Source organism: Polypterus senegalus, chromosome 15 (genome assembly GCF_016835505.1).
Source record: "Polypterus senegalus isolate Bchr_013 chromosome 15, ASM1683550v1, whole genome shotgun sequence".
Taxonomy (NCBI): Eukaryota; Metazoa; Chordata; class Cladistia; order Polypteriformes; family Polypteridae; genus Polypterus; species Polypterus senegalus.
In genome coordinates, this window is record NC_053168.1 from 43,051,096 (window position 1) to 43,066,127 (window position 15,032).

The 15,032-nt window shown below is 38.2% G+C and overlaps 1 protein-coding gene across 2 annotated transcripts in view; it reads right to left on the reverse strand.

Moving 5' to 3' along the window:
• kcnh8 (potassium voltage-gated channel, subfamily H (eag-related), member 8) overlaps positions 1-15,032 on the reverse strand; it is a 262,905-nt gene that overhangs the window by 41,981 nt on the left and 205,892 nt on the right. For both annotated transcript variants that reach the window (XM_039737375.1, XM_039737374.1), the window contains exon 11: positions 6,108-6,322. In XM_039737375.1, the coding sequence (XP_039593309.1) occupies positions 6,108-6,322 (215 nt within the window). The remainder of the gene's footprint in view (positions 1-6,107; positions 6,323-15,032) is intronic.

Here is a 15,032-nt window from a genome sequence, read left to right on the forward strand (position 1 = left end):
CTTAATAAGCTAATTAAGATCTGAGACCTTGGGATAGCTCAGATATTTTGAGGTGCCCAGACATCTACATGGTGCTCCTTTCCTTTTTTCACTGTAAAATTGAACAAAACAAAAACCATACACTATTCTTGCAAAAATGTTGAAAAGAAATGTGCCTTTTTAACTTTATGTCTTTTAATGATCAGTTCATCTACTGCTAAAAAAAAATATATTAACATTTTTTGCGATGAATGAGCAGTTAATAGACACAGGTGCAAACTGCACTGAATGCTAAAACGGAGCATTTGCTTCACTGCCAATTTCTCCAGTCTGCTCATTAAGGAATGTTTCTTACTAGGAGACAAGTGAATATGGCACTTAAGTAATTGCTCCTCTTTAGCATTCAGTGTTGTCAGCATTTAGATGCAGTTAAGAGGAGCAAACTCTACAGTAAAGGGTTAAAAAGAAAATGACAAAAAATTAAGCATTTAAGGCACTGGCAAAAACAGAAAGCCTTCAGAATTTCTTAGAATATGAGAATTAAAAAGGCCTGCTCACAAAACAATGAGATCAGTTAAAAGTAAGAATGATGTACTGATTGTGAAATTGGTTGAAATAACTAAGGCAGTTATTTTTATACATATTTCTGTATGGCCTTGTGACAGTTTACCATCTTCGTTAAGCATGTCAGTTGAATTGAGCAACACTGTTAGTTATTCATCTGATAAAATTAAAGAGATTCTTGGATGTAACCTTAGCTTTTCAGGGTCAGTTTCTACTAATTTAAATACCTTGTCATATAAGTTATATGAAATCATAAAACAAATGTCTCAGTTTAAATTACATGGAAAATTCCTTGAGGATTATTTTGTTAATCAATATATTCCAAGAGATTTATGCATACAAAAAGATCTTATATTATTTTGAGATAACTCTGAGTTTCTTTGTAAATAGTGTTCCATTCTTAACAAATGTTCCTTAGATTTAATGTAATTAATCATTGACATAACTAATACTGAAATAATCAATCCACATGCGCAGATAGATTACTTATACACATAATATAATAGTTTAGATTGCCCTAACTTTAATAAAGTTTTCAGTTGTTAATAAGATTTCATTTATTGAATCCTTTGAAATGCTGCTCAGCCCACAGAAACAAAAACAGCTGAACAGAAATAGTTGAGACTACACCTCAGGTTTTCTGTACAAATGGCTTGCCCCTTCCAAACAGGCACATTCTTCATCTACGTTTTGAAAAGTTGCATCATCTATTGGGATTTTTTTCCTTTTCTTCTTCTTCTTTAGGTGTACTCGTCCTCAAACACCTAAATCCACTTTTAGCACACATCATATTTTATCCAGGGCCTTTGGACAAACACGATATGAAAAAATATGTAATGTTCAGTGATCAATATTTCCTTTATAATATGGGTCTTTCCTACTTATAGATATACCGAATTAAAACATGTATTGAATTGTTTAAGCTCTTCAGAAGAGTTTGTTTACTGGCCTGCTTCAAAAACCAGAACAGACCACAATCACCTGAGCTCCCTTTAACATCCACTTTTACTCCTCCTCATTTTCCATATTCTCCTGAAGTTCATACTTTCTTTATATAGATAGATAGATAGATAGATACTTTATTAATCCCCAAGGGGAAATTCACAAACTCCAGCAGCAGCATACTGATAAAAACAATATTAATTACAGACCAATAAAAGCGCAGTGCAAGTTAAAAAATACAAGGTGGAGAGTGCGAGGCAGGTGTAACAGTCTATAATCTTGTGTAGTGTTAACGTGTACCCCCCCGGGTGGAACTGACGAGTCGCATAGTGTGGGGGAGGAACGATCTCCTCAGTCTGTCAGTTTTCCATGATGTTGCAAATATAGAATTATGTCTTTTTTCAATTTGACTCATAATCAACATAATTCCGTTTATCCTAAGATTCTAACATCACTTTTGGACCAACAGATGAAGGGGGAACTATAGATGTTATGAACACCTCTTCTTATATTGGAGATGGTTTAACACAGCTGACTCCACTCTTCATATAACTGCTCTAAGTACATCTATTATAAATCATGAATGTTCTTAAAGGAAGAATGAAAGACACATAAGAACTTTAAAGTACTTTCTGCCCACATCAAGATTTAAATGCTAGTCATCTTGCTATTTGCGCCACTCAATAATGTCGCTGAGGCTTTCTGTCAGGAGAAAGTTCTGTTTCCTTTAATATTTTGCATATAAACTCTCACGTATTTGATATGCATTGAAGTAATGTGGGGTTTGTGTTATAATCACATATTGGTCCCCTGTGAAAATCCAGTGTCCCCCTGCTAAATTTGTTCTTGTGCCAACTGAGGGTAAAATTCCATGAAAAGATGTCGCGTTTCCAAGCTGATGATTACAGTCTCTTACATATGTGTTTCGAGCACGTATAACCCTTAACACTTAAGCAAAACAGTGTTCTTCTGCCAGTATCCTTGTAAGTTAATGAAATCCTTGACAGAGGGCTTTTTTACATTGACATGGTGGCTCAACGGTACAATACTAGTGTTGCTGATTCACAACCTGCAGATCGGTACCAAACAGAAGCTCCTGCATATATGCTTCAGCTGCAGCAGTAGGCTTGCATCAAAGAGAGCTATCGTGGCATTGGAGGGATGGTTTGCCCTTATGAGAATTAGTGCATTAACATAATAAGGAGTTACTTTACCTGTTTCTTGCAAGTTGTGCCAGTTAGATGTGCTCTTAAATGTTTTCAGTAGAGCACGTGCTTGAAGAGGTTCTAACACAGGCTGAAGACCAAATTTGAGGAGGCGAGGGATGAATGATCTGAATGTTTTAATCATTTCTTTTTAAATAAATATCAAACTATAACCTGAATGAAAACTTAATGCAAAACATGATGCAAATACAGGAGACCAACACTTGGAGTTTAAATAAAAGGTTTGAAAATCCCAAAATAAATGGAAGAAACATGTAGTCAGCGGTTAAAATAAGAGATACATTTGGAGCCAGTTTCAGTTGTTTTGGTAGACTGCGGTTTAATTTTTGTTATGACTTACAAAGGTTAAAAAAAAGAAATGTCAAAAATAAAAAAAGATTCAAGAAACAGGTAAAAACAATGTAGGGTAAAGACATGGTGTGTGCCACGGTGAGGGCTGGGCTAGATGGGCCCCCCTGTGGTATAACGGGTCCGCAGCTTAGAAGAAAAGGGCAGCTTTTAAATAAATAATCGCTGCACTCATGGCTTATAGAGGGGGCATGGTAGTGTGCCTGGAACTGTTCTCAGATGTGACGTGGTGCAGGTGTTTCCTCGCTTAAGTGCACAGGTGAGGAATCATCAATATCCGTAATTGATGCCGGGAGCTGCTAATCACCATACCTGTGCTACGTCCCCATTATACATTGGAGAAGGGGAGAAAAAAAGAAAGAAAACAGAGAACGGAGGTTAAGGGAGAAGGCAGCAGGAAGCAAAGGAGCTGGTGCGAGCGAGAGCAGGCTCGTTGTAAGAAGGACAGGCAGCTGGGAGAAGTGAGCCCTAGCGGGGTGTTTGGCCAGCACCCAGGGGCAGACGGATTGGGTCATTCCTGCTGAGTTTTGCAGAGAAGCAGGAGTGACCATGATCGAGGACGGCTTGCTGTGTAAGGTCGCTGAAGGCCGCAGGAGTTGGAAGCTTGGGAGGTGGAAGCCCCAGTGTGAGCGCCCTATTCACTGGGGAACCTGAGTCTCGGTCTGGCAGAGCACAACGAAGCCAGGGTCCAAAAGGCAACAGACCCTTAGGAGAAGTCAGCTGCAGGTAGGGTGATTCCCCTGGTGCAGGGCCCAGATGGGAGAAGTAGTTGAGCCGCCAGCTAAAAATGGCACCTTGTTTTTAACCTCGTTTTTAATGGAAGTATTTATTACATTATTTTAACCTGCACTTTGGATCACCCTGATTTTATGGATTATCTATTTATTGACAATTTGATGCACTGCACTTTTATTTGGATACTGTTTTGGTTTTGACTGTTTTTAATAAAAGCACTTCTGCACTTTGCAACTTTCCTCTTGCTTTGTTTGGTGTCCTCATTGTCCAGCTCATCCGGTTACATTATAAAAGTGTGAGATGGGAGCATGGAATAGAACCCACATCGTCACACAAAACATAACCCCCCACCAACACATTTGCCCATCCAAATTAAAGTCTTAAAAATCATTTTACATAAATTTTTAATGCATCAATTCATTGAGATTTTGGTGAGTTTACTTAAGGTCATTGGAAAAAAATGACTACAGATCTGTTGATATTCAAGGCACCACCTAGAATTTTCTGTCTGTATTTACAATTCACGTTTGTCAGAATAACTGCAAAACTGCCTTCCAAGTGGGGCTGCTTATGGGTTGTTTTTTCCATCTTGGAGAGATGCTCTGGGAAATAGTATAGGAATTTAATTTAACATACATTTGCAAAAATGACAAATAGGTTCCGCGGCACATGAAAACTTATGACATTTTGTATTTGTGCAGTAAATGGGTATGAATCAAGATGATAAACTTAGCATTGAGCTTTAATTATATTCATTACTGGAGATCTTTTTAAAGTGTGCACTCCCTCACATGGCTAGGGTCTTCAGTTTGATTCCTACCCTGGTCAGATTGCACATTTGGAGCGGTTACATTTTCCTCATGTGTCTATGGATTCATTGGCATGAGCGATGTAGAGGATTCTGTGATGGAGTGTCTCACCGAGCAGAGACAGACTACCACAGCAAGTGACATTACATTGGAAATGATGAACTAATTTGGTGAGATATTAGAAATGCAATCTATCTTTTTATAAAGCTAAATAAAGTTATACATACATTTTTAAAACTTATAGCAAATAAGGGTCTAAGGGTTCAGGAACCTTTCTCCAGCAATCCTGGATGGAGTGCCAAACATGATTTCTGTTTTTTATTACTGTACACAGTTTATGTGGTAGAAAGGCTATCAAAAACACCTAAAAGTCCTCAGAATACAACTGTTAAATTCTTTAAGAGTTGGCTTAGAATCTTCAGGAAACTAGGTACAGGTTTTAATTGTGGAATAATTAATTTACTGTGTATCAGCTTGCGTTAGTAAATCTGTACTTAATAAAGGAAATTAAATTCCATGTATATTTTTATTGTTAGGTCTGCTCTTATGGTTTGATTGCACATTACAAGCATGTGGAATTCCTTTCCAAAAATTACAAAAAAGTATGCTCATGTGCAATACCATCAACTGCAAGCAGGCAAAATAATTACGAATAAATTCAGTAACATTATTGACACAACGCACCAATTTACTCAACAAAGGCTACATTGGCACATGCACTTAAAAAGAAATGGACCATTGACATTTGAATAAGTCTATGGATACTTCATGTGCGTCATTAACCTATATATCATCTTCAACCCACACCCTTCCATTGAACTGTGACTGGTTTTCGTGATAAAATGATGAAAATGAATAAGAAATGACCAGTGTCGAGTGATGGCTAATGATGGACAAATGAGCAGTGCAGTATCATGAGTGATGAGTGACTACTAAAAAGTGACAAATAATAAGCTTATATAACGTGGAGTACTACTGATGCCTAAAGATGGAAGAAATAAGAAATGATAATATCATAAATTGGACACCATACTCTCTCTGTGTGGTTTAGTTCACACTTAAACAGACCGATACAAATTATACTGTGTTTATAAACATTTCTCAATTTACTGCACAAAAGTTATTGAAAATATATAATTTCTGGTTGAACTGATAACAGGTAAAAACATGTTTTACATCATTTACGTATTGTAAATAGTTACATTACTGACCTAACAACATGTATTATGCAAATAGAAGCTAATCTGCAGCCTTTAGCCATAGCTCTCTCAATGGGAATACAAAGAATGTGGATACATTTCCATATTTCCATGGTTACCGGAATTTTTCAAAACAAATAAATGTTGTGTTATGAGGTAGTTTAACAGATAGCTAAATTGTATAAAAAATGTAATGTGATGTAAATACATCAGGCATTAGGATAAAACCTTTACATGCAGTGTAACAGCAGTTCACCAAGTCTAGGTTAGGTTATACATGTAGCAAGACCAGAATAAATACTCACATCAGTTTCATGTCCTTCTCGAAGGTTATATGTGAGGTCCTGCTGGAAATCTTCTACAAACTTGTGAGCATATTCTGGATACAGGTCCAGCACCTCATAAAGTCCTTTGAGGTTAATACACTGAAGGTCACAGTAGGTCAAAGCTTTAACATCTGCATTGGTTTTAATGACTCTGTCACTAATTGAAAGGTTGGCTCCTATTAGATCACCTTTTCCTTAAAGAATGCAAAGAAGCCAAGTCAGTGACAAAACTTGTCATTGAGAACATTCAATAAACCCTTTAGAAAACAGAACACAGGAAAACTATAGTATTTTTATTATGAATTATTTCATGTTTTACTGTCTGAACAGACCTAATGTCAAATAATGAGAGCTAGCAATGGCACTTGGGTGTTATGTTTCTTTGACGAAAATTCTCCTTGGTTCAGGAGGAGGTGGAGGACCTTTCCTAAACACTCGGGTTATTGAAAACATCTGCAACCCTAGACAAGAGGCTACTGCTGCTACAAATGTGGTGATAATGCAGAAAATGCAAAGAAATGCAGACAGGTCTTTCCCAGGATCAAAAAGTTTTGGTTCATTTGATTTATGTGTTCTTTAGGCATAACTTTTTAAGGGGCACATTGTTACTTCATAAAACATTATAAACAGGCACATGCATAGACTGAGATTTTAGAACCAGGCAGCAACCTTTGCCAAATTTTCATATTGTACTATTTCACAGAAATATAAAATTCAAACACACAGGAAGGTTTTACTTGTGGTTGATCAGTTTCCTTGCGTCATTTTAGTCTGCAGACTTCCATATGCTAATCATTACCTTATCAGTTAACAGAAAATCATCTGTATGACGCATTGAATTATGATGACTAGAATGGACATACATGAGGTGTTTCTCATCTGAAAGGTAACTACATGGGAGATTTCAGTAGCAATAACATAGGATCAAGTGCAAGAAAATTATATATGCACTATACTGCCAAAAGTACTGGGACACCTGCCTTTACACACACATGAACTTTAAAAATATCCCATTCTTAATACATAGGCTTTAATATGGAGTTGGTCAACCCTTTGCAGCCATAACAACTTCAGCTCTTCTAGGAAGACTTTCAAGAAGGTGTAGCAGTGTATTTATAGGAATTTGTGACCATTCTTCCAAGACAGCATTTATGAGGTTATGCACTGATGTTGGACGAGAAGGCCTGGCTCACAGTCTCCATTCTATTTCATCCCATAGGTGTTCTATTGGGTGAGGCCAGGGCTCTGTGCAGGGCAGTCAAGTTCCTCCACACAAAACTCACTCATCCATTTCTTCATAGACCTTGCTTTGTGCACTGGTGTGCAGTCATGTTGGAACAGGAAGGGGTCATCCCCAAACTGTTCCCACAAAGTTGGGAGCATGAAATTGTCCAAAATGGCTTTGTATGCTGAAGAATTAAGAGTTCCTTTCACTGGAACTAAGGGGACAACCCCAACCCCTGAAAAACAACCCCACACCATAATTCCCCCTCCACCAATGTTACACTTGGCACAATGAAGCCAGGCAAGTATCGTTCCCCTAGCAACCGCGAAATCCAGACTCATCCATCGGATTGCCAGATTAGTCACTCCAGAGGACACATCTCCACTGTTCTAGAGTTCAATGGTGGTGTGCTTTACACCACTGCATCTGACACTTTGCATTGCACTTGGTGATGGAAGGCTTGGATGCAGCTGCTCGGCCATGGAAACCCATACCATAAAACTCTCTACACACTGTTCTTGAGCTTTCGGAGGCCTATAGCTATTGACTCTGCAGAAAGTTGCCAACTTTTGCACTTTGAGTGCCTCAGCTTGTGCTGTCCTCGCTCTGTGATTTTACTGGCCTACCACTTCTTAGCTGAGTTGCTGGTGTTCCCAATTGTTTTTACTTTGTTATAATACCACTAACGGCTGACCGTGGAATATTTAGTAGCAAGGAAACTTCATGAATGGACTTATCACGGTACCACGCTTGAACTCACTAAGCTCCTGAGAGCGATCCATTCTTTCACAAAAATTTCTAGAAGCAGTCTGCATGCCTAGGTGCTTGATTTTATACACTTGTGGCCATGGAAATGATTGGAACACCCGAATTCAATGATTTGGAGGGGTGTCCCAATACTTTTTGTCAATATAGTGTATATACTTTAGCAATTAAAATTTTAAAGGATAAGTTTGGTTTTATTATCATGACATGCATTCAGTTGCTTGTAAGTACAGCATTACATTAATAAAAAAAGAAAAACACACAAAAAAAAAAACTTCTTCCCCCAGTTGCTTATAATGGTGGTATATAACAAGAGAGAATCGTCAAACAAAAACATTAGAATTTAACAAAGACTTCTGATAATACACTACTCTCTCAGCATTACTGAGAGATAAAACTAAAATGATATCAAATTTGACCACATATTGTGGGCACCATCTTTCCTGAATTTATCTATTTACAGTAACCGATATGCATGTGATTTTCAGGTAAACAACAACCAGTATATACATGTATAGGGTCGTTATTGTCTTGTGTATGGAATAAAAGGAATAGGAGTAAGAGTTGCATATTATGACATAAAGCACATGTCTGTAGCTGTGTAACATGACATTGCCTTTCTGATAAAATGGTTTGGAAAAGCACATGACCAGGATATGAAATTAAAATCAAGTCGCCATATTGTATCCTGTATATCTTTGGCGTGTAGGAGGTAAAAGTAGAGAATCAAAGAAACTCACTCCACAAACACACTGGAATGTGCACACTTCACGCACCCACTTGGAGCTTTGAGGTATCAGCACTAATTAATGCACATCTGAAGCTAATAAGATCATTCAATTATCTTGATAAAGGCTGCCTGTTTAGTCCTTTTGGCTTTAGTCTCCTCCTTCAATATAATTTCACTTCACAGAAAAAACATCTCCAGAACTCCATGGCTGATAATGGCCGAAATAACATCCCCACTCACACCTGTATTTTCCAATGATTGCAGCAGTATGTGACAATCTCCACTGAAAAACATCAGCCCTTAATATGCATTGTTTTGATGTTCACCATCATTACCAAGCTGTCCTGAGCTGTATCTTCAAAGTGTAATTTTTTCCTTCTCTGTCTTTCCAAGTATGTTGCTTCTTTTCTTTGTCTTCAAAATGCTGGAATTCCACGTCAGTACATTCTGGCTCAAACAGATAAGGGTCAGTCAAAAGATGAAATGTTTTATCATCTTCATGGTTGGTCATATTGATGACATACAATGAGTGCTTATTTGTCTGAATGCTTATAAAAATAAAAATCTCACCAAAAAAAAAAACAAGCTTAAGTGCTACAAATCTGCAAGTACTAATGCATCTTCACCATTCAAAAAACAGTTTATAGGTAACTACAACCCAGGGAATGAAAGCTTGCTGCATATGGAGAGTGGGAATGAAGTGAAAAGGGCAACTGAATTTCTTCACTTTTTATTCATGTAAAAAATATATGGATATGCACTTATCTTAAGACTGAATCAACACTTTGCAATATTCTCCACTTCAAAGTAGACATATTCTTTGAGTTTTAAGGCTTTTGTTTCAAGTTTCTTCTGGTACCCCATTGAATGGCTTTGTAAGCCACTGAAGTAGACATGTTTTTCTACAATTTATAAATTATGCTTTACTTAACAGCACAGGTTTCTTGGGTAAATGAATTGCATGATACTAACTGCATAATACTAACCCCAGATTGTGGGCTGTTTTAAAAAACAGTTAAAGACTTTTCTATTTAGGAAAGCATTTTAACAAAATTGCCTCTAATTATTGTTTTATTTTTGTTTTTATCTTGTGTCTCTGTTTACATTTTTTATGTAGCACTTTGAGGTTTACTACAAATGTAAAGCGCCTTATAAATAATATAATTAAATAAAATGAATTATTACTATTATTAACAAACCTATCCTTTAAAAAAACAAGTTCATACTGTACACACAACAAAGCACAAAGAGATGCAGGATAGGAACACAGAGAAAACAAAAGTCTGACTAGATATACAGTATGACTGTTCCCACTGAACCCTACACCTCAACTTAGCAAGAACAAAATCTATTGATACAAAAAAATTTACTGTAAGATTGTTTTGTCAAGATGACAAATGTAGCACAACAATATCAAAAAAATACATAACCAGTTCTGCGTTAGAGTTTGAAAAATGAAGAAGCCTGGCCTATAGTATAAAGGAAAGCTTCTGAATTGAAATTACTAGCATTTGCTTTAAAAATATTTTACTCTAAATTGAAAGGTGGTTTAGGCATATAAGAAAGTCAAGAATGAACAAAGCCTCACAATAAAAGGAACACGCAAAGAATGGAAGTATGGATAAATATACAGATTTGTTAAGTTAAACATGTTAATGATGAACGGTACATTAACAAAAAAGGCAAATATTTAAAATAAATAAATATATCATGTAATTCATGAAGCTGTAGCAGAAGTTGTAATACACATGAACAGAACATCTGCATAAATCACCACTTCCTATTATATTTCTCGCCAATGCTAGATCCATCACAAACAAAACATACAAATTACATCTACAGATCTCCAAGAACAAACCCATAAGTGACTTTTGCATTTTACTATTCACAGAGTCATGGCTAAATTTTCTTATACCTGATGGGCATCAATTGAGCTAGCAAGACATACAGCATTACGTTGGGATAGAATCAAGAACTCTGGCAAAAGTAAATTTGGGGGATTGCATTTACGTACTGTGGCGAGTTGCTGGGGCTACGACCCGGCCGGGACGCCTGGAAGGACCGGAAGGTGGCATGTACGACCTCCGGGCTACGAGGGGGCAACCGCCCTGGAACAGAGGAGGACCACAGGAGAGGAATAAGGAGGCTTATGTCTATTGGAACCTGTGGCCACCGCCAGGGGGCGCCCTGAGTCTCAGAGGGCCCGGGATTGATTTATTTCCGCCACACCCGGGAAGATGGAGGAGAATCCCTCCAGGGAAGCCTGGATTGCTTCCAAGTGCTCTTCCGCCACACCAGGAAGTGATGTCAGAGGGAGCACCTGGAGCACATCTGGGTGAAAATAAAAGGGCCCACAATCCTACAGTCTGGGAGCTAGAGTCGGGAGTGGGAGCAGGACAAGGCTCCCACGGAGAGACAGAGGAAAGGTGGTCCAAGAGACAGAGTGAGAGAGGCCTGGTATCAAGGTTATTGGGGCAAGAAGGCCCAGTGGACTGTGCGGTACTGAGTTGTGTGAATTTTGGAGGAGAAAATAAAAGACCTTTTCATAAAGATGCGGTGTCTGTCTGATGGTGTCCGGGCATGTCTCACAGTACATAATAGTTGGTGTACTGATACAAAGATCAGAGGCAATCACTGCTCTCCTGATTTGGAGTATCTGACAATCAAATGCAAGTCCTTTTACTTATCTCAGAAATTGTCATAGTTATAGCTGTTTATATTCCACCAGATGCTAACTCTGACAGAGCTCTAGGTTACTTGTTTGATACCTTTAATTTGCAGCAAAACACTTATCCTGAAGCTGTTCATATTATGGCTGGTGATTTCAACCACACGGTCTTAAAAGTAGTTCTCCCTAAATTTCATCAACACATCAATTTTGCAACTAGGGAAAAAAACACACTGGACAATGTTTACTCAAATATCAAGAATTGTTATAAGACAAAACAGCTGCCTCATTTAGGCCAGCCAGATCATTTATCTATATTTCTGACTCCAACATACACTCCCCTCAGAAGGGATTCCCAAATCACCACAAAGACTGTTAAAACATGATCTGAAGGAGCATCTTTGCAGCTTCAGGATTGCTTTGAAAGGACTAACTGGGTCATTTTCGAGGATCAGATCTTGGAAGTATACACATCAATTGTACTCTGCTACTTTAAAAACTGTGTTGACAATGTCACTGTCAGCAAAAATATTTGTGTGCACCCCAACCAGAAACCCTGGATGACAAAGGAGGTTAGATCTCCCCTTAAGCACCACAATGCAGCCTTCAGGTCTGGCAACAAATCACTTTACACCATGAGAGAGCCATCAGAGAGGCTAAAACATCCTACAAAAGGAAGACTGAGGACCACTTAGTTAGTGACCTATGGTGACTTTGCCAAGGCTTCCAGCACATCACCAATCACAAACCCATAAATCACATGGCTGTTGATGCGGACTTCGATTACTGAAGAACTGAATTTTTTCTTTGCTCATTCTGAGATGGAAACATCAGAGGCAGTTATGTCTAATCCCCAGCTGATAGGCTTCAGCAGTCTCACCTCACCCACACCAACCCTCTACAACCAGACCATCAGTGCAAGAGCAAGATGTAAGGTGGATGCTCAAAGCGGTCAGCTCAAGAAAGGCTGCTGGTCCAGATGGAGTGACAGGACAGAATCAGGTCACTAAAAGAATTTGTGAATGAACTCCCTGGGGTCTACATAAAGATCTTCATTTTCGCTCTCTGTCTTAGTTCATCATTCTATCTTCCCTGAAGTCTACCATGATCATTCCGCTGCAAAAAAAAAAAAAAACTGTCATCAGAACACTCTATGACTACTGTCCAGTGGCACTCACTCCAGCTATCATGAAGTGTTTCAAACAATTTGTCCTGCAAGACATCAAAGCCAGCTTTCCGGTCACCATAGATCCTGACTAGTAAGCTTATAGGTGCAAACAGGTCCACAGAAGATGCCATCTCCATACTGCACATTCCCATCTTGAGCAGCAAGGGAGCTATGTGAGGATCCTCTTTGTGGACTTCAGCTTGGCATTTAACACAGTTATCCCGGACTTTCACAATCTGTCTGCTACTAGATCAAACATTTTCTGACTAACTGCCTTCAGATGGTTAGATTAAGCCCTGACTTCTCCTCCACTCTCACAGTCAACACCAGCATCCCACAAGCCTGTGTGTTGAACCTCTTTCCATATGCATTCTATACCTATGACTGTGTACCCTCTCATTCTACCAAAACCATCATTAAGTTCCTGAATAACACAACTGTGATTGGACTAATTTCAGGAGCAGATTAGACAGCCTATAGGGATGAGGTCCAAAGACTGACTGACTGCATGGTGTACCGAGAACAACCTCACTCTGAACTTTACCAAAACAAAATAACTTATAATAGACTTCTGGAGGCACAACACAAACCACAACCCAATATACATCAATGGAGAATGTGTGGAAAAAGTTCCTGCTTTCAAGTTTTTGGGTATACATGTTGTTGAAGGTCTCTCCTGGTCCATAAACACCACAGTGGCAGTCAAGGAGGCACAGCAGAGAAACTACACCCTGAAGATCCTCAGATAATACAATCTGAAGGAGAAGCTACTGGCGTACTTTTACTGCTGCTCCATTGAGAGTGTGCTGTCTTATTGCATTTCTACGTGATATTCCAGTAGCTCAATGGCAGACAGGAGAGCCCTTCAGATGATTATAAACTCTACCCAGAAAATGATTTGCTATATACTGCCCTCTCTGAAGGAACTCTTGAGCTCTCACTGCCTCAATGGAGCAGCCAAAACCATGAAAGACCCTTCCCACCTTGGATGTCACCTGTTTGATTTGCTGCCCTCTGGTAGGTGGGTCAAGTCCATCCAATCTCGGACAAAAAGATTTAAGAACAGTTTCTTCCTCAGAGCCATACGAGAACTGAATACTACTAATACTCTTAATAATGACTGACAATGACCAATATAACAAGTCAGTCTTGAACTACAAGTACATGTTTACATTCTTTGCAAGTTATTATTTATCTATTTCTATTATTGTATTTAGTTCATATGTGCATTATACCTAAGTGCAATATTTAGTTATTGTATTGTATTGTATTATATTATATTGGATTACCATTAGGATTACTGCAATTTCATTGTACAAGGTGCAATGATAATAAAAGGAAAATTAATCCGAATATGAACATAGATAGATAGATAGATAGATAGATAGATAGATAGATAGATAGATACTTTATTAATCCCAAGGGGAAATTCACATAATCCAGCAGTAGTATACTGATACAAAGAAACAATATTAAATTAAATAGTAATTTAAAATTTAAAATAGTAATAAAAATGAAAAAATGAAAAAAATAAAAATAAAATTAATGTTAGCATTTACTCCCCCGGGTGGAATTGAAGAGTCGCATAGTGTTGGGGAGGAACGATCTCCTCAGTCTGTCAGTGGAGCAAGACAGTGACAAAAGTCTGTCACTGAAGCTACTCCTCTGCCTGGAGATGACACTGTTAAGTGGATACAGTGGATTATTCATGATTGACAGGAGTTTGCTTAATGCCCGGCGCTCTGCCACAGATGTTAAACTGTCCAACTTTACTCCTGCAATACAGGAACATGAACATGAGTGTGAACGTGGTTTGTAGAATAAAATGTCCTATTGAATATACTGTTGGAGATGTGACAAGATTATGATGAAATCCAGATGTATAAACATGGTTCATGAAAAAGTTTTCAAATTATTATGTGAAAGACATTGTACAACTTATGCTAGTTGGTGACACAGCAAGTTTGAGTGATGTTCTGATCAAGAACTCATGGAAAAAGTGTGTAGAATACAACATTTGCTGATACAATCAGAACCATAAGTCTATAAAACACACAAGCCACAGCACAACTCAGTCCAAGCAGGGATTAAATCCAGAAATCTTGCCAATGTTAAACAAAGTAAGGACTATTTAGGTAAGGATTGAGTAAAGAACCCTAATGAGTAGTGTTCAATTATTAAGAAGCATAGCAAAATGCTTGTTTATTTAAACGGGAACAATGGTATGTCCATCTATTTCAGTCATGTCGTACTTTAAGGAACCACTGTTCATTGGATATGCTAGCCCTTGCATCCCTCTTTGTTTATGCATCTTGTTGCCATTGTCCAATGCAGCCCTCTTGTAAAAG